This window comes from Anser brachyrhynchus (genome assembly GCF_964034855.1).
Source record: "Anser brachyrhynchus genome assembly, chromosome: 4".
Lineage (NCBI taxonomy): Eukaryota > Metazoa > Chordata > Aves > Anseriformes > Anatidae > Anser > Anser brachyrhynchus.
In genome coordinates, this window is record NC_137698.1 from 22,010,181 (window position 1) to 22,037,799 (window position 27,619).

The following is a 27,619-nucleotide window of genomic DNA, read 5'->3' on the forward strand; positions in this document are numbered from 1 at the left end:
TTTGTTTCCACTGAATTCTTAAACTCCCATGGAAATCCTAGCAAGCTAAATGTGCTCAGGATCTTGCATAAATTAAATGTCTTTATTCAATACTTTTCTATAAATATGTGGAACAAACCAGAAAACGAAGGCAACTCAGGCTCTGCACACACTGCTAACTTATAAATATTAAACATTTTAGGTGGGTCTCAGTAGCTTTTATCTGAGGTTATTTGGCTTGCTAGAGAAAAGAAACAAGTAACTCCCACTCTGCTGTTTTCCTGAACTTTTTAGCATATCTATGCTGCGAGTAGCTTTAAATATTTCACAACATTTATCAAGGTGAATTCCTTTATACTTTGGCAGAAAGGTTTTGTTGCTAGTGGCAATTTCCACAACTATTTTGCATGAAAATGTATATGAGAACAAAATCTGTACTTAACATTTAGATTTTATTTTGAATAAAATGATGAGGAATACTGGCCACTATAAAAAGATTTAAACACATGGGTGCTTTTATGCTTATGTGTTGAAATATTCACATATAATGAGCATTAGATCTGTCACATCACTGGAAATCTAATTTGGTGAAAGATTAAAATCAAGATCAAATTGATAACTACTAATTTGTTGTAAGTAAAGTCGTAAGGAAAATGAGCCTGGAAATGTCAGCTACAGAAAATTTCCAGATGAATGTAATATGGTATCACATCGCTGATAATTGTTTCCCCAAAAGAACAGCAAGACTGAAATAGCTCAAACATTTTATTATTCCATTTATATTAGAGAGGGAGCCTGCTTGCTGCACTAAAATGAAAAATACACCAATGCAGCACTCTGAGGAAGCCCGTGACTGCTTCTCTCACAAAAGAATCTAGCTTTATAGTAAAACTTTCTGCAGGGAAAATTATCATCCATTTTTGTTCAATCATACGTTGAAAGAGTGTAAGTAAACAGAGAACTTCTAAAGGTATTCCTCTAAGAACTGCCGTGCTGTGTGGATTGGTTGGAAGACTGGCAAAACAGTGAGGGGCTGGGATTTCTATTCTTTTGCACATCTAAAATTCCTATTTAACTCAGCCGACATTGAAGTCAGTTCAAGAAAAATAAAAGGGATGAAAAAATCCCCGTTAAGTATATCAAAGTTTAAACTTTTTTAAGAGAAAAGAAATATCATTGATTTTTCCTTGGGATGAGTGGTTGATACGCCTGGGAGTCGTGCTGCCGTCCAGAGGGACCTTCCCAGGCTAGAGAAGCGGGCTGACAGGAACCTCATGAAGTTTGATAAAGAGAAGTGCGAAGTCCTGCACCTGGGAAGGAACAACCCCAGGCACCGGTACATGCTGGGGGGAAACAAGATGGAAACCGGCTTTGTGAAGACCTTGGGAGTCCTGGTGGACACCAAGTTGAACACGAGCCAGCAATGCACCCCATCAGCACCAAGGTGCTGACGACATACTGGGCTGTGTCAGAAAGAGGCCATACCTGGAGTGCTGGGCTCACCTGGAGTTCAGGCTCTCCAGTACATGAGAGACATGGACATGAGACATGGACATGCTACAGCAAAGGGCCACAAAGATGATTAAGGGACCAGAACGCCTTGCCTAAGAGGAAAGGCTGAGAGAGCTGAGACTCTTCAGCCTAGAGAAGAGAAGGCTCGAGAGGGATCTCATCAATGTATATGAACACCTCATGGAGGGTGCAAAGAACATGGAGTCAGGCTATTTTCAGTGGTGCCTAGCAAAAGGACCACAGGCAACAGGCAATGCTTGGAATACAGGAAATTCTGTTTAAACATCTGAAAAAATTTTTTACTGTGAATCACCAGACACTGCAACAGGTTGCCCAGGGAGGCTGTGCAGTCTGCATCCTTGGAGATGAACCCATTGGACAGAGCCCTGAGCGACCTGCCCTGGCTGACCCTGCTTTGAGCAGCGAGACTAGATGATATCCAGAGGCCCTTCCAACCTCAACTGGTCTGTGCTCCTTGTGATTTTCTAGTCTCACTCTTGTACAATGTGAAACCCCTTTCCAGCTGAAGCACTGAGCTCCCTTGCTGGTTTTAGCTCTAGAAGCTTGGATCAGTATCAAAGCTGGGGGTACTGATGGTTAAAAGCATAGTTTTGTTTTTTTATATCTCTGTATGGTCTCCCAGGCAATATCTCATGCAGTTGCCAAAGAAATGCTCAAATTTAGTCATTCATCTTTGTTAGTTTATAAAAAGCAAATGTACATCTGGAGTACAGACTGCAGGTCATAAAACTGCATGAGATTGACACCTTCTGAACTAATCAGCTGGAAATGCATTTTTACAAGCCTCTCTGCTAACATCAATCAGAGAAAGAATCTCATTTTCACCAGCCAAGATATAGGGATACGCTGTTTGTTATTTTTCTGTGGAGTTTATCAGCAACTTGCCCAGGCGAGTGACGGATGGTTATGAATCTGGCTCCTTATAACCTGAGCAAACATTTTTCATTCTTTCTCTGTACATATGTGGCTAGAGCTATCTAGTACCACTAAGCTGACTACTCTATTGCACTGTGTGAAGCAGAGTAAAATTTCCTTTCTGAAATAGCTCTGCAAAATATCGATGAATGCTGTTTAGCCTGAAAAATATAAGACTTAGCTTAACACGAGCTTATCAGTTATATCACTCAAATGCAATAGGAAAATTATAAAGAAAATAGAAACTCTTATAGCCAGCTGGACAATCATTATTAGTCTCAGAGGGCTATTTTGTACCTCTTTTTTTGTTCTAGATCTAAGTGGTACTTCTGTACACAGCAGACATAATGACTACGTTATTGTTTTCTTCCTCAAAACTAAAGTCTAGGCGTAAAAATCTCAACCAATGTTACTTTTCCCTTTGTACCAAAATGCACAGAATTGCAATGGAGGTGACAAAATTGCTTTTTTGTAGAGACTAATAAAAACAAACCAAAACAAAATTAAATAAGAAGAGTCAAGACATGATTCCTGTGTTTCTGATGTTTACAAAATAAGATGTATCAGCGGGCATGTTTACTTCTGAATCGAATTTGAAGTGTAGACTCCTGGAAGACAACATGTGGGACAAAATTCCAGGGCACAAGTTCTGCTAGTGCCAGGGGGAGATCATGGCCAATGACCTACATAAATCACATTCTTGATAAGTAAGTCAACTGTGTAGTTAGGCAACAAAGAATCTTCATAATGTGAAATTCAGTGCCTGCAAAGGAAGAGCCCAGTTTTGGAGCTGTGATGCTGGCCATCCCAGCTTATTGGTTTCAGTGCCAGTGTCACATGAAGAGGAGAGGCTGGAATGGACAGAAAACTGTATTAACAAAACTCTGTTATTCTCATGTAGCTCAGTTTTAGGATGGGGTGTAACAAATTGACTCAATTATAGACAGCAAAAATGATTGCACGTAGGAGCAGCTGGTCAGAAAACTCACAAAAGCAGAAATAGCCCTTGATTTATTCCTAAGCAGCACACAAGTATCTTGTTCAATGTTACTACTGCAGTATCTCTGTAAACTTATCTATAGCATCCTCAAATTAGTCTGAGTTTGTACTACCCTGCGACAATGATTACCCTAAGCCAGCCATCCTAGCCTATGCAAGTAATTACAAAAGCACAGTACTGTACTGCTAAGTAGGCTTTGCTTTATAATAGTATTAATTTTAATTTTACTAATAAAAGAACATTAATAATCCTTTCAATTCTGCTGGTGGAAACCTTTAACTACTCTTACTAACTGGATAGGAGCTTATAAAAAGCAAGCCTTACAAAGGAATCTGTTCAGTAAAGACCCACCTAAACTAAAAAGTCAACAGCTTATTCTTCCTACAGTGATGACAAAACATGGCCCACTTTGTCAAAGTATAATAGTGATTCATTTTTTGCCAAGTAAGGAAGTTAGGCTTCTTCCACCCACGGACAACTCTGACTTCTCCTCTCCCCACAAAGTCATTAAGAGTTTAATTCAGCCTAAGGTCTGCTTGTTGAAAACACATTTGTTGTGGATTGCTAAAATGTAAAGAAAATCCTGTAACAGACTACTCAAATCAAACACATGAAAAAATAAAGCAACTGTGATCCTTAAAGGGAAAGGAAACGATTTGCAGGACTCTCAAAAATCTGTATTAAAAGGAAGATGAGTAATTATCCCATCATACTTCAGTAGTATCTAGATGGGTGCTTTGATGCCATTAACGCATGAACATAACATGAAGAATTTTCCCATTGGGGTTGTTGGGATGCTCATGTTCATGGAATTTGAACAATCAGTCCAAGAAAGAGTTAAGAATCAGAGGAGCAGCAGACACTGTTATTAATGAATTATACTCATATTAATATATTACATATATTTCATCCAGTGTATGATGAAGCATTAACATTAACCACAGTATCTCAATTAGCTAACAACTAAGATAACTCCAATTATATTACCACTGAGCCTAGTGTGATGTAAATCAAGGTACCTGCAGTCATCAGTATAAATTCAGCAGAATTGCTCAGACAACCTAACGTCGCAGAGTAAACAAATACAACAGAGGCATCCGCGTGCCATCACCTGCAGCTGTCTGGAATCTGAATGGCTTGCCTGAGAGATCAGTAGGCTGACTGCACATATTCTTGGAAAGGGAAGAAAGTGCTTCTCTTTCTGGGTGGGTTTCTGGTAAAAAGGACTTTCCTTTTCCAGTTTTGTTTGGTATGCTTCCAACTTTTAATTTAATTTGTTATATTCTAACATGGTTCCTCAGCCACTAATCAAGGATAGAAGCGAGTATGCTCGTTATTGAAGCACGTACATTAAAAATAAAATAAAGAAAGAGAAATGTCAGTGAAAAAGAGCATTATAGGGGACAATCATAGCAAAACAACTGTTTGGCCAATCCCCTCCTCATACATAGCTGCATAATGTTTGTAAAGGGAGTAATGAAAAAATTAAAGAGAAAAAAAGCAACACAAATACTAGCAGTAGAGTATTATTTTTGCAATATTGTTCGTTCTTTCTGAACTTTAAGTCATCCTGTTAGATCCTTCTGCTACGATTCCTCATCCTGTTTCCCCTTTTCCTCACAAACACCTATTATTGTTTTCAGTCTGAAGGAGCATCTCTTTTTGTCTTGTTCTGTTTATGTGCATTCCTGTTCACCTTGCTCCTCTTCCTCCTACTGCTCTGTTATCTGCTGTTGACTCTCCCGCTCACTTTCTGATACATAACGCCATTCTATTCCCCTTAACGCTTACAGAATCTGTTTTAGTCTGACCCTGGGCTTTCAACTTTTTTTCCTTTTTTTCCTACCATCTATCTTTTTTTCCTCCAGATTATGTTCTAACCTAGTTTTTCTTCCTCCTTGCTTTGTCTCTTTTCATGCTTGAAGATTTCTCTTTCTTCCTTATGTTCATAATCTCCCAGCCCACATGAACTTCATTCTTCGAACAGCACATCTCTGCATGGAAATGCAATGGATAACTCAGTCCTCTTGCTCCCTTCATACATGCAGAAATTCAGCTTCACACTAGCTCACTGTATGCCAGATTGCATCACATTCTTCAGGATCCTAAGTTCACTCAGAATGTAAAATATTTAACAGAGAAGTGTAGTAAATCCAATGATATGTAAAGCAGTAAATAGCAGTACCTTTTTGACCATATTACTTTTTTTTTTTTCCTCAGGAAGTAAATGCTACTGTTGCTTATGTTTGTGATTTCTAAAATCCCAACTGCAATTGGGATACGAGAGCAAACAGCCGACCAACAATGGCAAAGGAATACACAGACTTAAGCTGCAAAACAAAGTCAGCCATAGATGACATTATCATCCAGAGTCCCTAATGGAGTTTGTTATCTCTGTTCTGGATCTGAAGGTGTTAAAAAAAAAAAAAAAAAAAAAGAGTTGATGGGAGAGGAGGATGGAAGAAAGAACAAAAGTATTATGCTGATCTACTATATGACTGCATTCACATTCAGTCTTGTTTTTGTGTGTGATTCTGGAGTCATGCCGCAGTCACAGTCCCTCTCCCTTCCCCACCCTACACCGATGATTGCAGATTGATTCCTTAAGTCAGCAGTCCTGCCTGTATCTTACTGCAGATTGTTACCTGTCACCCAAGTGACAGACTGCAGAGAAGCAAGCCAAAAAAAAAAAAAAGAGAAGAAAAGACTTCTGGGAGTGTCCTGTCAATTATCTGAGTATTCACAGGCTATCTTTGTAGACTGGGCAAGCAATTGTTTCCAGCAATAGCATCATAGGTCAAAATGTAAAGTCCCTGTTTGGCCTTTCCTCTTAGGATACATTTCCTTGTGAGGTCACTGCAAATGTGAACTCTTTCCTTTTTATTTCCTCCCCAGTACAGTTCACTAAGTTGAGATGACGCTTTATTCCACTATCAAAGAACACCGCAGGAACTCTAAGGTGACACCAATCATTTTCTAAGTACCTATCTCCGCTGTCGTAAGCATCTTGTGAGGCTTTGCTGATACGCCGTACAAAAGCAGCACATACCTCAGTGTATTCTTACAGGCATGAGAGCTAGTAAAACGCGAGCACGGTTCTCATAGCAGCACATACCTCAGTGTATTCTTACAGGCATGAGAGCTAGTAAAACGCGAGCACGGTTCTCATAGCAGCACTTTATCACCTGCCTGTAAAACCTCTGGTTCTCAGCACACCCTCCCCAGCATTACAGATCCAGCTGGTATACCCCCTGTTGGCAGGGAGTTGGATGGTCTCTAAGGTCCCTTCCAACCCGAGCCGTTCTGTGATTCTGTGACTCTGTGACACCTTACCTCCTTCGTTGTCCTTACTGTCAGTGCACAGAGTTTCCATGGCTACGTCACAGCCTGCTCCCCTCCATCCTGGCTGGCAGACGCAGTGCCAGCCGTTCTGGTCCAGCGTGCACCTTCCATTGCTGTTGCACAAGCCGGGGCAGCCCTCTGTTGAAACAGACAAAGAAGAACACCACAGGTGATTTAAATATTGCAATTATTTCAGTCAAATAAAAGCTACAAACAAGGGACACTTACTGGGAACAGGCCTTTATAACAGCACAACTACTGTAATTGCACATGGAGTGGAACAGCAACATTACCTGGGGAATGTAATTCTTAACAAAGTGGCATCTTTGATTGGCCTGACACTTGAGACACCACTTACCTGTACAGGCAGGAAATAAATGCATCAATCCTCTAAATACCTGCAGGCCAGACAAAATTAAGTTTGTTTTTCAATTTTTTTTTTTTTTTTTGGCAGGGTAACAAGAGATGAGTGCATAGTGCAAACACAGCTGTATAAAATAATACATTTTTCTGTGCTCATATTGTCTTTTGCTCTATGCAGTATTGGTTACTTACTGGCAAAAATGTTTAAACTCCCTGTTACTATGAACAAATCCCTCCAAATTATGAAGCAGGAAAGTGGGATGTTCTTAGGCACGTAATAAAAGAGAACATTATCTGGTCTCAGAGTTGCCGTATATTCATGTGAAATTACAGTGCGTTAAAAACTGCACAAAGTATAGGCTGGTTTTAATGACTATACTTTATGCCAGAAGTACATTCCTTTTCACAGAATAAGCAAAGCCCAGGAAATAGTGAAGCAGCTTAGCATCTATTCTAACAAACATTAGGATTCAGGCTGCATACGGATGGGACAGGACCAACAGGATTTCCAACTAAATGTAGTAGCTGCGCGTATTTGATTACTTAGGACGGACAAAATGAAATACCATAAGGACCACAATAAAACATTGATAGACTGAACAAAAACACGGTAGTGACGTGCTTCAAGACAGATAGCAGAGAGTGATTTTTTGTGACAATCTCCCTAAGGCTTTTGTGCTGTTACCTTTATATCCTATCTTGTCTGCTTTTATGGCCAAGGAGGGAAAATTTGGGAAACAATTAAAATAATTTAATATATCCAAAATCTGTAATTGTTTTCAGTCTAACATTACATTAAATAAAAAAGAAAAAAGAAAACAGTAGCTGTCACTTCCTAGTGATGAAATCTGGCATGCAGCCAACATGATCTGTATGAGGATGACAACACTATAAATATGTAGATTTTGGTGTTCCTTATCTATGACTATGATAAGACACTGACAGAAGCAAGTACAGATATGGCACTAAGTATCTTATGAGAAAGTGACTATAAATCAGATTATTTTTGGACACAATTTTCGGTAAACTTTTATCAGAAGAAAGCTAAGTGGCTAAATACTTCACTTGCTAGAACTACTGTTGTTATGAACTAGTCTACTGACTTGTTCTGGTTAAACTGAGTTGAGCTCAGAACAGTATTTCAGAAGGAATAGTTTATTTTTTCTTCTAAAGAATTTTGAATTTACTGACTCCTTTCAACCATGTAGTTTCAAATTGCAAACACTCTCGGAAAAAGTTACGAAGAGTGCTCAACTCTTGTCAAATTACTCTTAGAAGGCAGAAAATCAGAAAAGCCTCTTATGAGGATGTATGGTGATGCTACAGTTATGGTTACGTGTTACCAAGCTAGGCTGAAATTAATCTTGCTACTCTTATTCTTTCAGATTGTAGCTGCTAATAGTATCTGTTGATGTACAGAGAGCTATTTTTTCCTTAATGTTTCTTCTGTTTAATTTATGGAAGACTTACATATTTAATTGCCCTACTGACAGAGCATTTTAGGAGTCAACTGGGTACACTCAAGACTTATTGTGTGAAAGCCTGGATATTGCCATGAATATTGCCATATTTTAATGAAAAAAAACAACAAAACACAAATAAGGAATAGAGAAGATACTAAGGGAAAGAGGGGTAGGAATAGTTTAAACATTTTTTAAAATATATTTTTCACCATAACTGAAGATACAAAACTCTTTGCTGTTTCATGTTAGGCATTTGCATCCTTTAACCTTTTAATTGAAAAGGCTGCATACGAGCTTTTTCTGGTGTCATACAAAATACAAGTCATAATTTTCTATAGATTTTCTACATTCAGATAAACCAAAGCTTAAAATCCCGCATTATTCTATTGATCTATCTACATGTAAACACACATCTGTAATTAATCTGCTCTTTGGAACTAATGACACTTGTTTTATGACAAGAGTTTTGCTTTGCTTTGTCTCCTAAATATTTACTGTTTCATAGGTAGAGATCTAATGACAAAACTCACAAAGAAACAAACCAAACAGCAAATGAATACTATCTTCAGTTTTTGGTTCAAACAAAATCTAATGCACGTATACAGTTTGTACAGAAAGGTATAATAACTGATAAAATGTCATGATATAACATAAACAAGGTTTCATTTTTAATTTGAGATGAGTTGAAAGTAGTATGAATTAAATCTATAATCCGTGGAATGTATGTGAGAGAAGATTCTTTTGCCAATCTGGTATGTTTGCCACTATATATTCAGATATTAAAATATACATGTAGGTATAGGCATGTCATCAAAGAGCAAATATACAGTACCTTTCACTATCTTATCCAAATAGTGAGCTTGAGAATTAAAAAGAAAAAAAAAACAGACAGACATTTCAGAAGTGTCACATAAAACAGGAATTGTTCAGAATTCACATGCAAATCAAGCAGGTGCTCCTGACATGAGAGGTCTTACATTACAGAATGAAAATGTATTTCACAGCCTTTAAAAATGCAAGAAATTCTCTTTCCAGCAAACATACTCATGACTCAATGAAATAGTATTTTAAAAAGGAGGTCTGCAGAGGAAAGATGCTACGTTTCTAAGACTAGGTCTTTCTTTTTTCTTCCCACTTCCCTTCACATGCTTTGATTTTTACGTATAACAAAAATATAATCAAAGCTAGTTAAAAAATCCAATTTTCAACACAACGTAAGAGTAATTACTTCGCTTTTGAGCTTAAAACACTGACCATACTGGAAGATCTTTAATTTGCAGGTCATGTATAGCTCTGACAGCATAACCAGCATACTATCTTAACTCTGATTGCATTAACAGTATTTTTAAGAGGAATAATTTCCTTCTGCTTCAGTTCAACCACAGTTATTCTTCTGAGCACACACACCGATTATGTAAATAAGTTAAGACCATATAGGTAGGGTTGAAGAAGGTATAGTGGGGTTAGTAGCATGGTGATCCACTTCATTTGGAAAAACAGGTGACAATTAAACTCAGGCTTTAGATGTATAAAAATAAATAACACAGTATATCCAAGAAAAGCAAGACTTTTTTTTCATAAGTTACGACAATTAACATTTGAGGAGGAAAAAAAATTTGAGGAGGACAGATGGATGAATGAAAGACAGAGCACAAGATGGGTTTAAAGCAGCAGGCTCCTACTTTTGATACATGAAACACAGCAGGTTGTATGTTCCCTCCTTACTTTTAGGAAACAGACATCAGCTGCAGTTGTGTTAAAGGGACGAATACATAAAACAAAACCACATAGGACTGGTCTACTGCAGTCTACCAAATCCAGCCACCTGCACATGAGGTGATGGGACATTGCAGACCATTGTAGCAGGGACAAGCAAAGCCGAGTCACCAATGTCAGATTCAATTCCATATTTTTGCTGTGGACAAGATCTCCCAGCAGAGCCCATATAGGCTCACTTTCAAAATCTGTCCTTTTCTAAAACTGTGCTGGACAATGGACCCTTTCTGGCAAGTACTGTGTGTCACTTGCTATTGACCCTCAGCTTTGTGTATCTGAGGTAAGAAAGGCGTTTCCAGCCACAGAATTTCCTCCAGTTTGACTGAATGGGAAAAAATTCTTCCTGAGCCCAAGGAGGAATGTGATGAGCTACGTAGACCCAGAGAAGACACAATCACTGCTACAACTAGGAGGTGGAAACTTTCTAGTCTCTGTCGCTTGAAGAAAGTATCAGCTGTCCACTGCACAGTTTGTTTGTTTTTTTCTATAATGATAGGGTTAAAGGGAGACTAAGAAAGAAGATGAAAACATCAATTATAGAACATTAGAATGGCAGCAGCAAAGTAAGTACCTTTTCACATACACCACAAACAAAAAGAAAAGTGATACAGCTGCATTTCAGGGTGGATCAAATTCTTCTCTTACTCATCCAGTATAATTCCTCTTGCTCCTACACAGCTGCTCTCAGAATAGTGCAGCAAGTGTGGAGGAAAAATCAAGCTTTTTTCCATAAAATTGAAGCAATTAGGTCTGTCTGGGGAATGCATCTGTCCACCAGTGAAACATTAAATGTCTCCACAAATATACAGATAGGTAACAAAATGGAACATAGGAAAAACCTCCTAGGCAACAGAAAACAGTCCTTGCAAATGGGCCCCCTCATACTATTACCCTTCAGAAAGACAATCTGCATTAAAAAGAAAAAAAAAAGAAATCAGAAATTGCTTTTTGTGTGTGTGTCCAGGAGTCTTACAAGAAGTCGGTACCAGACCATAAACCTATAATGTGCAGAAACCAAGTTCTATATCCCAGTGTCCTTCTACCCGTGATCACTTGACATTAAGGGCAATGTTAGAAACTGCTCTGTGAATATGCAGCATCCTAGAATCATAAAGCAGAAAACAAGTGACCAAAAATAGTACAACTTTTTAGTGAGGTTTAACTAGCCATACTATCTTCCTTGTGGTTATGGCCCTGCCACTGAAACAGGAATTAACCCCGTTCTGTGTGGAAATACAAAATACAAGCATTTTCCCTTCTGTGCAGAGAATTCTAGGTGGGATTTGGAGGATGGAGCATCTCAGCAGGTGCTCCTCTTTGTGATATTTTTAAACAGCTGGCACATTTGGGTTATGTGAAGTCCTTAAAGAGTCTAATACACTAGCCATAGACCAGACAATGTATGCACAACAGTTTTCTTGCAGGGTTTAAGACTGTGAAATTGAAAGTTTTGGTATTATTTCAAGCAGGGACTTTCAAGAGGGACTTAATATAGCTTCAAATGGAATAAAGAAAAACAACAAGTATAAAATTTGCACAGTTTCTAGGACAGTCCAAGAACATGTAAGTGGCAGTCAATATAAAATATAAATTATATTATCAATGGGTGTACGTTTGCATATAAATACGTGGCAAATAAATGTGTTTTACAAAGAAGTGGTAACAGTCAGGCAAATTCACATTTAACATGGCATATTTCATAACCAGTCAGAACCCAGACCTTTTTTAATTCTTTTTTTTAGATTTAATGTCTCCCATTAGTCTCCTACCAGAGATGTAAGTCAGTGTCTCCCTTAGATTATTCATATGCTACTTCCTCTAGGTAAGAAAGAATAGCCACAGAATAAAAGTACATATTAAATCCATTTATCCCAATCAGTTCCTGTTTAAATCAGCATGAGTCACATACCCATTGATTTGATGTTCCTTAATTGGTACTTATAGCACTGCATTATTCTGATTATTCCGTCATAAAGGATCATAACAGCGACATGTTTTTAAATACTGTATAGCAAATTTATACTTCTATTTGTTTATGTTATTATTATTGTATTGGGTTTACATGGCACAGTTTTGGTAGCAGGGGGCTGCAGGGGCGGCCTCTGTGAGCAGAGCCCAGCAGCTGCTCCATGTCAGATCAGAGCCAGCTCCAAAAGGGACCTGCTGCTGGCCAGAGCTGAGCCAGGGAGTGACAATGGGTGGGCCTCTGGGAGAACAGATTTAGGAAAGGGAAGAAAGCTGCTGTGCAACAGCAGCTGGGTGAGAGGAGTGAGAACCAGCGCTGCAGACCCCAAGGTCAGTGCAGAAGGAGGGCAGGAGGTGCTCCAGGTGGAGCTGGAGCTCCCCTGCCACCCATGGGGGACCCGTGCTGGAGCAGTTTGCTCCTGGGGGATGGACCCCATGGTACGGAGCCATATCTGGAGCAGTTCTTGAAGAGCTGCTGCCTGTGGGCAGCCCCCGCAGGCTCAGTTTGGGAAGGCCGGCATCCCGTGGGAGGGACCCCATGTGGAGCGGGGGCAGAGAGGGACCGTGAAGGAGTGGTGGAGATGAAGCCTCAGGGACTGACCACAGCCCCCATTCCCCATTCTCCTGCGACACAGGTAGAAGAAGGCGGATGGGGGAAGGTGTTTTTAGTTTGCTTTTAGTTTCTCACTGCTCTAGCCCGTTATTAGCAATAAGCAATACATTACATTAATCTCCCTGTGCTAAATCTGTTTTGCATATGATGGTAATTGGTAAACAATTCCCTGTCCTTATCTCAACCCTTGAGCCCTTTTTCATAGTATTCTCTCACCCAGTTCCTTTGTGGGGGGCGAGTGAGAGAGCAGTGTGGTGGAGCTCAGCTAGCCAGCAGTGTGAAACCACCACACCCCTTCACAAGACATTTTCACCCACAATAACCTTTGTAATCTACACACTAAACTACAACATACCACATACTTTTTGTAGCATATACTAGCCCATTACAGCGTCAAATCAACAGCTCCACAGAAGTCATGAGTTACTTTGCAGCAAGAGCAGAATTTGACCTCATAGCACTGCTAGATGTGAAGTAAAAATACAAAAGAATGTGACCAAAGCCATTTCATTCATGGTCTGTCCAAATTAAAAACTTTTATTTTTTGCTTCCTCTACCCTGAAATGTGAGCAGCACCCCTGCCTCCTCTCCCCTAACACCAGCAGCTTCCTCCCTTCTTTATTACATTACAGCCTCTCCCTCCTAAAGAAAACAGAAAGCAGAAATTTGAGAGAAGAGAGCTAAAAGAGGAAAAATTGAAGAAGTAATTTTTATACCCTCTTTCCTTCATCAGTGTACAGAACTGACAGCCCTCCTTCAGCACTCCATGTAGTTATATTTTTATTATAATGTATTTGATACTATATATGTTGTTTCTTTTCTAATCATCATGACAATGACAGAAGGACCAAATGAGTGTTGCCTCATGGCCTCCCAGCTTTATATTTTTGATTTTGCTACTGATGTTCTTTTAACATGGCTTTTGGGCATCTATAAGTTCTCAGGTCTTACGTACACCAAATAAATTAAAAAAAAAAAAGGAAGGGGGAAAAAAGAAATTCCATTCTGTGACATTACATTTTTTCATGGTGAGTGACAGGGAAGCTTTGATGAGCCACCTACACTTCTGCCATTTGTGCTAACGAAGTGTTATGAACATTATAGCTTACTCCCTGCACAGCCAAGCAGTAGCAGGGGATGAGGCACACTGCTTTCTCAGTGGTTTCACAGACACTTGCCAACAGAAGAGAAACTCCTGAGAGCTTCATTGCAAACTTTAGGGAGAATGCAGTTTGTGTGAACAAAGTTTTTTGTGTTTGTTTTGGGGGAACTCGTACAAAAAACATTTGACTGCTCTGTCCTAACCCCTCTAACCTACTCAAGCCTCAGTCTGTAGTTCCTCATTCTGGTTCACTTCTCCTAGCAGGGCACCTTGAAGAATGTTCCTCTCATGTCCACCCAGCCACAGCTTAACTACCCTGGCAATTAAAACATCTTTCAAATGTAAAAAACAAATATCCCTTGTGATATTTAAACCCAGTACTTCTTATCCTGTCCATAGCAGACTTAGGGAAAGATGTACTGATTTCTTTATGCAACTGCTTTTATTCTCTAAGGCTGACTAAAAAAAGCCGTGCATCCATATGAAATTTCTGAGGAGGTCCATACATCTACCAGAAAACTTACAGGAGGCCACAATTCACTACAATTTTAAAGCCACTGTTCTAGCCTGTCTGCAGAGCAGCTCACTCATGTCAAATTCATGATTCACTACAGTCTTTTTGGAGTATCTTCTACCTGGTGAGCTGCTTCCTAACGTGACTTTGTGCAGTTGATTATTCTGACTTAAGCACAAAACCTTGCATTCATCGAATTGCACCTATTTTTCTGCAAATCCTGTTCTATTTGTTAAAGTAATTTTAAATTCTTGTCCCGTCTTCCAAAGTGCTTGGGGGCAGCAGGCTTTGGTATCATTTGCAAATATAATTCTCTCTATTCATCACCTAACAGTACTGAAAGCACATGTTCTTCCAGTGTATGCAACTCATGGTTGTCATTCTTTTTCTGAGTTTGTAAGAACCTTGTCTTAGACATACCATATGTTCAGAGAGTTGCTGCCAATAGAGGAGGATTACAAACACTCTTTCCTTTTGAGACTTTCTTACTCCTAAATTTCCATCTTGCCCTTCTTGTAAAGGAGAACACATGATTTGGAATAATGGTCACTGGCAATCTTCTTTGTTTTCCTCCCTACGTAGGCCAAAACATAATTCTCATCCCAAAATCATACCTTCATCATTTCTGCACTTTTCTCCAACATCTACATAGACCTAGTGCGTATGTCTTTGCAGGGAGAACTGAATTCACTGCAATTTATCCCTTGCCAAAACCGCAACAGTTCCTCACAGCAACCTTTCATGGGCTTTTACATTCAAAGGCACCGAAGCCCACTGTCCTCTAGATTTTTTGTTCTGGAGACAATCCCAATTTTACTTTAAAACAAGACTTCTTATCATTATTATTGGAAAGCCACATGTCTCTTAGCATAAAAGGTTTAGTTGCTTTTAAGGGTATAATAGACATTGTAAGTTTGGTACATGTTTGGGACTGCTAACATGTTCATGACTAGTGTTGTTCCCTATCTAACATCTACTTAACTGGAAAAGGATTTAGAAGAAAAGTAATATGCCATTAAGGATTTAAAACTGTCTCACATGTTAAGGCTGAAAAAGTTCAAATACCTGTTTGAGACTTCTAACAAAATCTCAAAGAGCTGCTTCAGACAGATGAACGTATAATCTGATGCATAGCGTAAGAACTGCATGAAGGTTAAATTTGGCTTGAAAACATATTAGGGCATGGAACAGGATGGGATGGGAAGAATTATTGTTTCCATCTTTCCTTCTGACTAGAGATACTTTCAGAATGTGTCTGACCAGCAGGTAGCTAGTTATACAACTTACTATAACACTCACTTTCTGGCCACTTCAACTGAAGTAAGCTTTGCAACACACTTTAAAATTCTTCTCATCTCAGAGGATTCTGTTTTCTGAAAATGTGCCTAACTTGAACTTCACATGTGGTCCTCATTTAAATGCAAATCAACCAATTAGCAATTTAAAGTATGCTAACAGATAATTTGTATTTGAGATACTTGGTCTTGGAATGTGTTAAGGCCTGAACAAATAATTCACTTTGTTTTACAGTTTCAGATACGCAGGCACGATCTTCAAGTTACCTGGTAATGGAGTATTTTATTAGTTACAAAGCATGTAAATTACTTTGCATATTCAAGGTTTGGCCTGGAAAGTTAATAACATACTCTTCAGGCACAGGGAAGATGAAAACCACATTTGAACTAAATTCCATGAAATACTGTTAAACTGTGGTTATCAGTCCTCTGGGTGCCAAGAAAGTTATCTTCTCTTTTCTATTAAGTTTTTGCATTGATGGTACATGTTTAAATACTGTGGTGAAATCCTGACTCCAGTGAGGTCAGGTGTTTTTGAGACATTAATTTTGAAAGTAGGATTTCATTCACAATTATTGTGTGCACTAATTGGTATTGATGTAATTAGTTTTGAATCTTTGGTAGATTTTATCTGAGAGTAAAAGGTTTGAACGGCAAAGGACATACCTTCCTTCAGATCTTAATTTAAGGTGAAATTTGCACTGAGTGTAATTCCATGAACTCTACACTAAGGAAACACATGCATTGAGGAATTTTGATAATTATAGAATGTATTAATATAGCAGTATTTATTCTATTTCAAAGGAAAACATTTTCTTTTGGTCAAAATTCAAAAATCTCAAAAGAATCTTAATGTTTATGAAGATTTCTTGGCATGAAGACATTAAGGTACGTTTTGCCTAACAGAAACATTAAAACACTATGAAATGTGAGTATACTTGGTAATTTAAACTCTGTAGAAAAGTAGAACATGCTTGCCATATTAGCATCAGTATTGAGATAAGGATGGTCAACATAACGTTATGTTGCTTTCCCTCTAACCTGCAAAAGGTGGGGAACATCAAGCAAGCCCTCAAAATGTTCAATAACTTTGTTTGTCAAACTCACACTGCAAAGATATATGGTGTAATTATATATAGGTATACCAAGTTTTCTATGAGGACTTCATTTAATTAACAGGAGGAAAACATTTGTCCTGACTTGCTCTCTGATATTATAAAGGGATGAAGTGTCGTTTCCACATAGTCTTATTCAAAATCTGTAATATAAGGAGCCCTAAGCTAAACACATGTTGAAGAAAGCAGGTGCAGATCACATGGTTTAGGGAAGGAGAATACTTTTTAAAGTAAGCATTCCTCAACGCTGCGAATACCTCTGAGCTGCTCATGGTCACATACAAAAACAGCATGCAAATACCTTTGTGTTTGTTCATACTCACAAAACCTTTTTTCCCATTAACCAGGGCGGAGTCTGTACTAATGGAAATGAACCTACAGGAGTGTGCTCCAGATTTTTTTTTCTGTAGTTCTGAAAATCTAAACCAGATGACTTCCCTGGTTTTCTAGTTAAGATAGCCGAAACTAGAAAGCTCTTGCTAAAGAAAATTCATTTTTTTTAACATTATTTAATGCAGAGAAAAGTTTAATTTAAGTACTTTGCTGACCCTTGTTATTTTTTTCTCAATTAATTTTAGGGAAAATTCTTAGATGATAAAAAACATTCTGATCCCAGTTTCCAAGGGAATACAAACATATTGTAAGCTGTACTCTTCTACAGCAGACCATCACTGGATGTGAATTTCAGTTCTGCGTACCAGGTAAGATAGCATCACACAGCACTCTAAAGTAGCTTGAATACCACTACGCTAACTTTAGCCCTCCTGAGGGATTAATATCAATGCTTAATGACATTAATCCACATTTAGATCACTTATGTTTAATGACTTGCTTTCCATGCATACATATATAAACATTAATTTTGGATGGAAAGATAATCGTTCAACACGATAACAATTAAACAGCTGTAACCTGTCTCATGTGTTAAGTAATGGAGCTGCAGGCAAGCTCCATAAACAGATGGTCTTACCCACCCATGCTTAATGTCGAAGACTTTTTAAAAAAGAGGTGTTGACAAATCTGAACAAGAAGGCATAGTTTTAATGCAAATTGGCCAATTTGCAATTTAGATTACCCTAAAACTAATTTGGTCTATAGAAAAAATTAAGTTGCATTGTAAAACTGAGATGTTACACAGCACATGGATATAGCAGATTCCCCACCAACATAATTATTTACTAATTTCATTCAGCTAACAGAGTTTAATGGAAAAGCAGCTGGAAAAGTATTCATATTTATGGGCTTCCTAAGACAGTTACTTAATTTACTCATGGTACATAACAGTTATATCACAAAAAATAATGAGACTTGTGAAATGTCTGTTCCAATCTCACAGAGCAACAACTAAGACAGGAGAGGGTCACTGAACTCATTGCAAGCCAGGATAGAAAGGAAACTAAAACATATTTTAGCACAACTGTGTTATAAAAACTTTATTACAGAGCAAATTTTCATCCAGGCTTTCACCTGGGCACCAGCTGTGCATGTGTGGTCTTGTATCACATTGAGATGCAGGTTCAGCTTTACAAAATGATACATGGATGCTGACCCCAGACCCATGAATGTTACTCCCAAACCAAATAAACAATTGACAGGGATTTTCCATAGCTTTGCAGTAAACTGTAGATTTAACCCGCTCTCACATGGATACAAGAAATGGTAAAATACTACGATTTTCTAGAGGGAAAAGACAGTAAGCAATTTAGATAGCCTTAAAATGGAATATGTATTTGGAACATATATTGCCAGTGTTTAGTTCAATCTTTTACGATGCTAAACAAAGCAATAAATCTTGAGTTTCTTTATTTCTCATTAGATTAATCTAGTCACAACACTGTAGTGTTTTGATGAACATCTTTGATGTAAATCTTTGGAAGTATGCGTTCAGAGCAAAGAAAATGACTCACAAGTGTGGCCCACATTAGGTATGGTGTTTACGTCAGAACAACCCTTTGCCAGAGATGCACAACAGACCAGTGGGTGTCAGCAACACACATCACGCTTACCACATTAGCCAAAAAAACCTTGCCCACTTTACTACACACTTCGCTTGAAAAACTTTAAAAAATCTTATTTATTTAGTCTATTCTGTTCTCTCTCACAAACCAAATGTACATAACATTAAATGTATATAAATTCCAATTTTCAGTCTTGCGATCCCTGGCCTTAGGGAAACGTTGATGCTTAACAAATGTATGCTGAGTAACAGATGTCAAAATTTTGTCTGAACAAAAAAAGCAAACCTTTGCAATCATCTGTTATTTTGATTCTCAAAGTCCTGAAGTATTGGAATAAAAAGAAACAAATGCTCTCTGAAATTTTAGAGCAATTAGACTTTCCTTTGGCCAAATTTCTATTTGAGTATCTTGGGAGTATAAACAAACACCATAATAACTCAAAAAGCAATCAAGGGCGTAAAAGATTTTAGAGAAGAGTACCACTAAGGACTATCTTCTTTAAATTACAGCAATAAGTTTGTGGTTTTTTCCTTTTTCCTATCCTTTAATAAAAGTCAACTAAAAATACAAACAGTGGGATAACTGAAAATGACACTGGACTAACAGTCAACGTTTAGAAATACATAAAAATTTTAAGTAGAAGTGCAAAACGTTTTTACATCTGAAGTGGCATTCACGCTTCACAAAAAAACATTATGTCTTCGATCAAAATGAGTTAGGGACTTTGATGATTCAGTGAACATTCCAGTTAGCGCCTCTGTACTTAATGCATACTTATCTACCACATTCTGTGCAACCAGCTAGAGATCTGGTGGGCTATTCCTCTCCCCAAAAGTGAATAAAGTGCATTGGCCTTAAAATTTACAACTTCTTTGGAATATTCCTTTCCCAAAGAAGTTGTAAATGCAGGCCATTGCATTTTATGCGCCTTCCAGCTAACACCTGCATCAGACAAACAAATCTGTATTTCTAAAATCTTTCACACTACTGTAGCTAAACAGTTAATGACTCAGAAAAAAGAAAGATGCCCTTATTTTAATTTTGGGGATATGAAGGCAGAGTGCAAGTCTTTCCTGTGCTCAACAGAAGTTAGATAAATATTCTGCTACCAAACTGGGAGTTGTAAATAACATAAAAATGCTTGGGCTACAAACGGAGGGTGACATTAAAGAGCTGGTATGCATGGAGACACATTCTGATGTCCTTAGTATTTTGAAATTTATTGCTTAGAAGGAGCTACTATATACTCTAGGACAGGTGAGAGAAAAGCAAATTGACTCTCCATTTACCAAGCTGAGGAAGCATCAATTTTTACTCCACTAAGTAGGAATAACTCTTGTAAATGAACAGTAAAATGACCTGGTTTCTCCATAGCACTGGGGTCCTGAAGAAAACAGCACTAGGAAAAATAAATATTAACAGCAGGCTACAGACTGTACCTCATTACATGTCTTCAAGGCTGTGAGGGTAATATAAACAAATCAAACTATTTTTACAGCAGCAGCCACAAAGTAAATACACATTTGAAGAATAAACAGGTGGGAAGACAAACCTGCTTGGCCAGCACTGAGGAAAAACTTGTTTGTGCCTAATATGTTGGAAAAATTGTTCAAGAGCAGTTCATCCGTGTATAACTACAACCCTTGAAATGCTGCCAAGGTCAGTGAGACCAACAGCAGAGTGATTTGCTGAGTAATTGCTCGTTGGCAAGTTAAAGCGGTCAAGGGAAAGGTTTTATCCTACTTCTAAAGATTTACTTTATTGTTTAAAAAGCAGTTCTCTCCCCACCTCGCTACTCACTTTGTCAGCATGTTTTCTGGAAGCTCCTCAAAAATGTTAACCCCATCAATTCTTCCCAGGGTCCTGCGCAGTTGCATCTTGGCCCCCCCTCCCTCCTACATCTGGACACTCTCATTTGTAAACAAACAAACAAAAAAAAATCAATTGCGATTTCTTTAAAAATAACTCACAAATCAATCTTACTACTTCACACCTGACTCCTTTCTACAAAATGGAATTTTGACTCGTGTTCCTGGTGCAATGATGTGGGTATCAGTAATACAGCCAAAACAGACCTTCATTTTCCCTGCCCTCAAAGCTCACGCCACTGTTTCCTGTGACTGCCACATACAGCACCACCATCCTGCCTGCCAGCCAAGGCTACAGCTATTTGGGAATGTAGCTTGGGCCTTTTCTCTAGATACTCATGCCCCAGTGATGACACAGTCATGCCCGCACACTCTGAGTCACAGCCCTTCCAAAACATCCGCAGAGGTTGAACTTCTCCAGCCCCTTTTCAGCCTGTAGCAAAAGAAAATCATGCTACGTTCACATCCATCACCTCTACCACTATTAGACTTACTGTCCTACCTTGTTGCTTTGGCCACATAACCTCTTTTAACTGATGCTCTTCCATCTCTTCAAATATGAAACTTTTTCCTTATCAAAAGTTTTTTAGACTATTTAGATTATCTTTCAATTTCCACATCACTCATTGCTAATACTTGCCTTTGTCCTGTGACCACCTCTTCACATCTATTCAATTCACCTCCAAGCGCTTATCCACGATGTTTCTCACATTTGGGAGATGTGCCCCGTAAATTCCTGCTGAGCCACTTTGTTACTCCTGTCACAGCCTTCACTGAGCTTTGTGCAGTGCTCACCACAGCCCTAAGTACTTGTGAGTCTGCTTTTACACTCAGACTTCTGCCGATCCTTTGTCTGTGCTTCCTACCTGTTGTCATGCAATCATTTTTATCTGCGATTATGCAGAGACAAAAAATGTTTGGATAGGACCCTCCTTCTGCATTAGAGTCCTGCTGCATCTTGCATGAAGTGAGCCTAGGTGATTTTTCAGCTCTACAGCTTTTCAAAATCAACTTAAAAATGATAAACTTTTGGACAACTCTTCATCCACTTTCTTCTGTTTCCTTAGTTCCCTTATCTACAGGTGTAATCTCCCATGCTAATGCACTGTCAAGCCTTGGGCAGTGGGGAGGATGAGCTGCACATGGGTCATACATACTGTACATAACTGAGTAAGAAAAGCTCCATTAATAAAGGCACAGTAATCTCCAAAGGTTTCTCCATGCTAGAACTAACTCAATTACAGCAACACAGAAGCTGTAGTGAGGATTACTTCTTCTCAATCTGCTGTATGAAATTGCTGTTATTTACATATAAAAACTGATATAATTCTTAAATAGAGCATTATGTTTACAAGAAGGTAATTTTGGGTAGTTAGATCACATATTACAAAGTGGAAGTGCTGTTTTTGTGCATAGGCAAAATTCACTTTTCAGACCTTCTTCTCCAAGAAATAATAATAATAATAATAAAAGAAAAACAAAAGGAAGCTTCATTTCCGAAAGACATTAAGCTATCATATAAAAATAGAAAAGTATAAATCAAAGAATATATTTACAGTTTAAAATAAGTGTAGCCTCCTCGGCAAAAAGGCAGTTAAAGGGAAAAGATTGAAAAGGGAATTCTTTTCACAGCAAACTAGCTATGGAGAACTGATGAGCCATTATATAACCATTTCCTTTCTTAAAATATCAATTCCTTTACACAGACTGACAAGTGCAAATATTCTGTTTGAAGAAACAAGCATCAAAGTAATACGCTTCTTATTCAGACACAGCCAGCAGTGCTGGCTCTTTGAGTTTCGCACCGAGGACACATTAAAGCATAGCCAGCCTACCAATAGTACAGTGCTCTCCATTCCATCCCTGGCTACATTCGCACTTCCCGTCCTTGCAGGTGCCGTGCTCAGTGCAGCGGGGATGGCAGGCTCTCTGGTTGCAGGCTGCGCCCGTCCAGCCGTCCTCGCAGCGACACGTTCCACCCATGCAGACACCGTGCGTGCCGCAGTCCACCGAACAGATTTCTGGATTTGAGAGGGGAACAGGGGAGAAAAGGAGGCAGAGAGTGCACACAGGAGAGAGAGGGTGTGCATTAATTAGCAGCGCTACATTTTAACTCAACATGTGAAGAGCAAGAAAGTCAAAATCTTTGGTAATTAAATCAAAGGAATTTACAGTGAAAGGCATTTTCAGGTAGGACACAACATAATATGGAGCACAGAGTTTTATCTCCATGTTAATACTTAGTTATCCACTAGACTTAGTGGTGCTTAAGTGCACACAGTTCTTCTGTTAGCTCTAAGTAACTTTTATTTACATTTTTTGAGATCACATACATGTTAACAGCAGCCTTTCATAACTTACGTTATATGGCACTCAAACCTAGAAGTTACAACATACATCTAGTGACTAAATGTACCACATACCTAGGTCATTGTACATTGTAAGCAAAAATCTACTATTAATGAAAGTTCATTTTAACAAGGTTTCCCCTCCCTACCCTGCTCCCTGTTTTCTTTCGAAGTAAAAATGTGCCATTTCTGACACATTTTTTCATTATAAAGAATCAGCCTTACTGAGACAAATTAGTACTATGCTGACATACTGACACATCTGTTAAATATAAAAGATGATTCTCTTTTACATTCAGTAAATTTGTATCAGTGACAGCTATGAGCAGTCTGATTTAAATAATAGATTGTTAAAAAAATAAATCAACATACAGCAATTTAACTTGTCATTTACGTATAGTAACAGGATCTTGTAACTGATAGAATAATTGAAAAATATGTTAAGAGCCAAAGGTAGACAGAGGCCAAACAACGCATGTTAAGTCTCTGCTAATACAACATGATAATTTAGACTGCCAGATTTTGCATTTACAGTTTCAGTTCATTTAGTCAGACTCCAGAAAACTTTACTTCTGCTAAGCACACGACAGAAAAAAGGAGAAGCTACAATACAGCCCGAGGGAATTCTTTGGTTCCTTGGCATATGGTTGGTTGTAACCACATAAGAGTATTGCTTCATAAGAGTACTGTATTTTGTTTTTGTTTTCTTGTAAAAGACAACAAACAATTTAGTAATAAAAGGCTGAAATTATTTTCAACAGATTTCAGTGCATCAAAGGTTTCCAGTTTTCCACTCAATAAGGGTTTTCTTCCCCAGTAGAGGAAAACTCTCTGTCTCCAAGTGCTGTGGAACATTAAACACAGTACCAAGGAGCTGTGACATTTCCCATAAGAAACAGACCAGAATGTTTCTGGAGAAAGACATCTGTAATTCCGTCCCCCCCCCCCCCCCCCCTTTTCTTCCTATACAGCATTTTATATCTACTTTGAATTAGATTTTTGATTAAGAGATCCAAGATTGTTTGATTAACTTTAGAGTCGCAAAACGTCAATGCAGCTCCAAAAAAGAAAGGTTTATTTCTCTTCAATCTAATCAATTTTTCATTAGGGTGAAGGTGTTTATCAGCTTTTAGCACACTAGCTTTGAGCAAGGTGCGTCAATCTTTGTAATGAACTTATTAATTAGAGTTAATTTAATTGAAGTGGAATTGAAGGGCTAATTAACGGACAAACTGCTGATGAAGATAGAGGAAAGCTCTGCTGATTTCAAACCTATAAACTCCTCTGATGGAAATAACTCATTCTTTTTTTTTTCTTCTAGCAGCTTAACAAAATGTTTATGGGAAAGATTTACTTCTTTAGTGTACCAGTCTGAAGGTCATTTTGCACAACTTCGGCAAATAATCTGTGTCTTTTTACAATGCTTTTTTGTGAGGCTGACACTTCTGATGTATCTGAGATCAAAAATATTGCATTTATTATAATGACTAATCATTCCTTGAAATGTAAGTAGAAGATGGAGGATAACTGAATAATCAAAAACAGTATAACGGACCTTGTATCAAGAAATAGAGGATCCATGTTTTGCCTGAGAACTACAACAGATCTCTCACAAATAGCCATTTTTAGTGCAAGAAAATGAGATTTTTTTCTTTTAAACAAATTTAATAGAAGACATTTTCTCCTTTTTGTCACTTTTTATTGAATGTTTGGAACTCTGTCCCGTCATTTTCATATACATAAAACATTACGGAGTATCACAGATCCTGGTCAGGAAGTACATTTGCTTTAAAAAGACGGTTCCTCATAAAAAAGTTATATTTATTCATAAGCTGGCACAAACCCAGCTAGCCCATGTGTTCAGTTTTCATTAACAAAATCATCTGAGTTGTTAGATGAACTGTTTAAGTCAAATATATATCTCACAGTTAGACATGATTTGTCTCTTGATATGTGACTACCAAACAATATTCTAAAAACTTGTATTTGTCAAAAGGCTGCTGTCATAATCATAAATATTTAGATTCTGCTTCCTGGGACAGAAACTCCAGTCATTTTCTCCTACTTCCTCTAAGCTTGGATTACACTTTTAATAAGTACAGTTTCAGACTTCAAGAAGTCCCATTTACTTCTTCACCTCTACCAACTCCTTCTGCCCTGGCAGCCTGCACCTTTCCTCGAAAGCTGTTTAGGATTAATTCTTGCATTCGCATTGCCTTCAAACTGGTACGTCTGTGCAAAAACTTCAAGAAAAAGGTCTTCAATTAGCTAGAGAGATTTTTAAATGGACTCTCTCTAGCTTCACTGTTGTAGTTTCTAACTGGATGTATTAAGATGATACTTATATATATATTGTACAAAGAACATTCTGTAGTTGTATGTGAGCTATCAGGAGAAAGTGGCTAACAGATAATAACAAAGTAATTTCCAAATACTTCAAATTCGTTAGCTATTTTGAACCTTTGAATCAATTCACAGCTCATACTAACGTCATCTGAAAGGCTTGCATCAGCTTGGTAGGTCCTGTGCTAACACAATAATGTCATTAAAGCAGTGCTATCCAATACATCATCGTTTTACAAAACATGAGTGCTTTTAACCCTTACCATTGGAGCAATCTGGACCTGTCCAGTTGGGGTCACAGGTGCAGGTACCAGTCTCTTGAAGGTAGGTGCCATGGCCAGAGCACTGGTCAGGGCACATTGTCTTCAGGATTTCACAGTTGCTGCCCCCCCAGCCCGGGTTGCAGTGGCACTCGCCGTGGATGCACACACCGTGACTGGAACAGGCTGGGTCCAAGCAATCCGCTGCAGGGAGAAGAGAAAGATTGGCTTAAACTTGTCATTTCTAACAACAATAATCACCTCTAGGTGCTCACGGCACCGTTGGGCTTAATCCGCATGTTAAGACCTTGTGAAATATACAGCATTGCACTCCTCTTAAAAGTAAACATCAGTGGCTGAAGCTGACAAATTCACCTTTGCTTCACTGCAATGAGTGAGGAAAAGACAGGGCAGACCAAGGTATCTTGGTGCCAGCCTCCCTTCTCTGGCTACAAGCTAAATCACTCTTTATTATCATTATTGACTACAAGTCCTAGCCAATCTCTGTTAGCATACCCGCAATTTTCTTTGTAAAAAACATGTCACTTCCACACCACTTTCTGGTATTGTGAAATCTGTGTGTGCACATAACTGACTTCGAGACAGTCACAGGCTGCCATTGAGTTAACAAAGAACCTTTCAAGGTTTGCTAATTTTTCTGAATTATAACAAGATTGGCTTCAGGTCTCGGGCTACTGATCTCTGTTTTGCCTAATCACAGTGTAACAACTGCCGTATTCCCTGCAACACTTGGTATCAACTGACCCGATCCACCGCTATGGAGTTTTGACAGCTCTACAGGACCCTCAATGTGTTTCAGAAATAAATGAGTTGCATACTCTTTATCCTTCTTAATTCACTTTAATGTGCTTTAGATGACGAGATTTAATTTAGCAATTTGACTCAATAAAATGTTACACTTGTAGGGTCAATGGTCTGAAAATTTAATTCCAGAGACTTAATTGCATTACTTTGTACGTGGAGATCAATAAAATCAATTTCATTGAGGAAGAAAATGGCACTTTTTACTCCCTAAAAAAATAGAATAGAAAATGAACTGCATTTTGCAGCATACCAGAAAGAATATTATTACACACATCTTTGGAATACAAAAATGATGTGTCGTTCTTCACAGTGATGCATTTGAATCAGCACTTTCCACAATGTGGTTGGTGGAAAAGATCACTAACAAAAGCAATACATTAATGATTTATTCTATACTGTGAAAATTCAGTAAGTCTTCTTGTATTCCAACATTTATTTTTTGTGTGCTTTCTTCATATCCCCAAAAAAGTAAAAACTGGCAAAAAGATATCATTAGTGAGAACTTTCACATTTGATTACTTGAGGATAAGTGAGGTATAATAATTCTATAGTGATACTAGTTCTTCCGAAACTTGATTTTTAGTATTCTAAACTGATTTTTGAAGAAATACCAGACATATTTCAGACAGACATATTTCAGTATGTTTAAGATTTAACAATAAACAGGCTTCTTTCTTCTCCTGGTATTAGTGCATATGATCTAGATCCGGCAAAATCAATAGAGCTGGATGAGCCAGCTGGAAACCTGACCAACAACAGCAGGTGCTGGGGTAAATATTTACTTGTTTACCTTCTTCACAGTTTTCTCCTTTATATCCGGAGTTGCAGGCGCAAGAGCCCATGATGCAAATGCCACGGCCCCCGCACTGGGGATCAATGCACTGCGTTGCAGGCACGTCGCACTCAGTGCCCTTCCAGCCGCTGTAGCAGAGGCAGCGTCCTTTGGAGTACTGCCCGTTGCCGCTGCACAGTACCGGGCAGGCTGCTGTGGAATAAAGCACGACGGAAAGATTTGAATAGAGTTTTTTCATCAACGCTTCAT

General features: G+C 38.4%; 1 protein-coding gene and 1 long non-coding RNA gene across 7 annotated transcripts in view; both read right to left on the reverse strand.

Moving 5' to 3' along the window:
- Positions 1 to 27,619, reverse strand: part of TENM3 (teneurin transmembrane protein 3) — a 242,730-nt gene that overhangs the window by 57,138 nt on the left and 157,973 nt on the right. For 5 of the 6 annotated variants that reach the window (XM_080590722.1, XM_080590721.1, XM_080590720.1 and 2 more), the window contains 4 exons: positions 27,368 to 27,562; positions 25,756 to 25,956; positions 22,637 to 22,822; positions 6,761 to 6,907 (listed from right to left, as the gene is read on the reverse strand). In XM_080590722.1, the coding sequence (XP_080446848.1) occupies positions 6,761 to 6,907; positions 22,637 to 22,822; positions 25,756 to 25,956; positions 27,368 to 27,562 (729 nt within the window). Of the gene's footprint in view, positions 1 to 6,760; positions 6,908 to 9,427; positions 9,455 to 22,636; positions 22,823 to 25,755; positions 25,957 to 27,367; positions 27,563 to 27,619 lie in introns of all 6 variants that reach the window. The other variant, XM_080590723.1, reaches the window with a different exon arrangement.
- LOC308194617 lies at positions 3,993 to 6,754 on the reverse strand. The gene is made up of 2 exons (XR_013950761.1): positions 6,543 to 6,754; positions 3,993 to 6,476 (listed from the first exon to the last, which is right to left on the reverse strand). It is a non-coding gene; the product is annotated as an uncharacterized lncRNA (long non-coding RNA).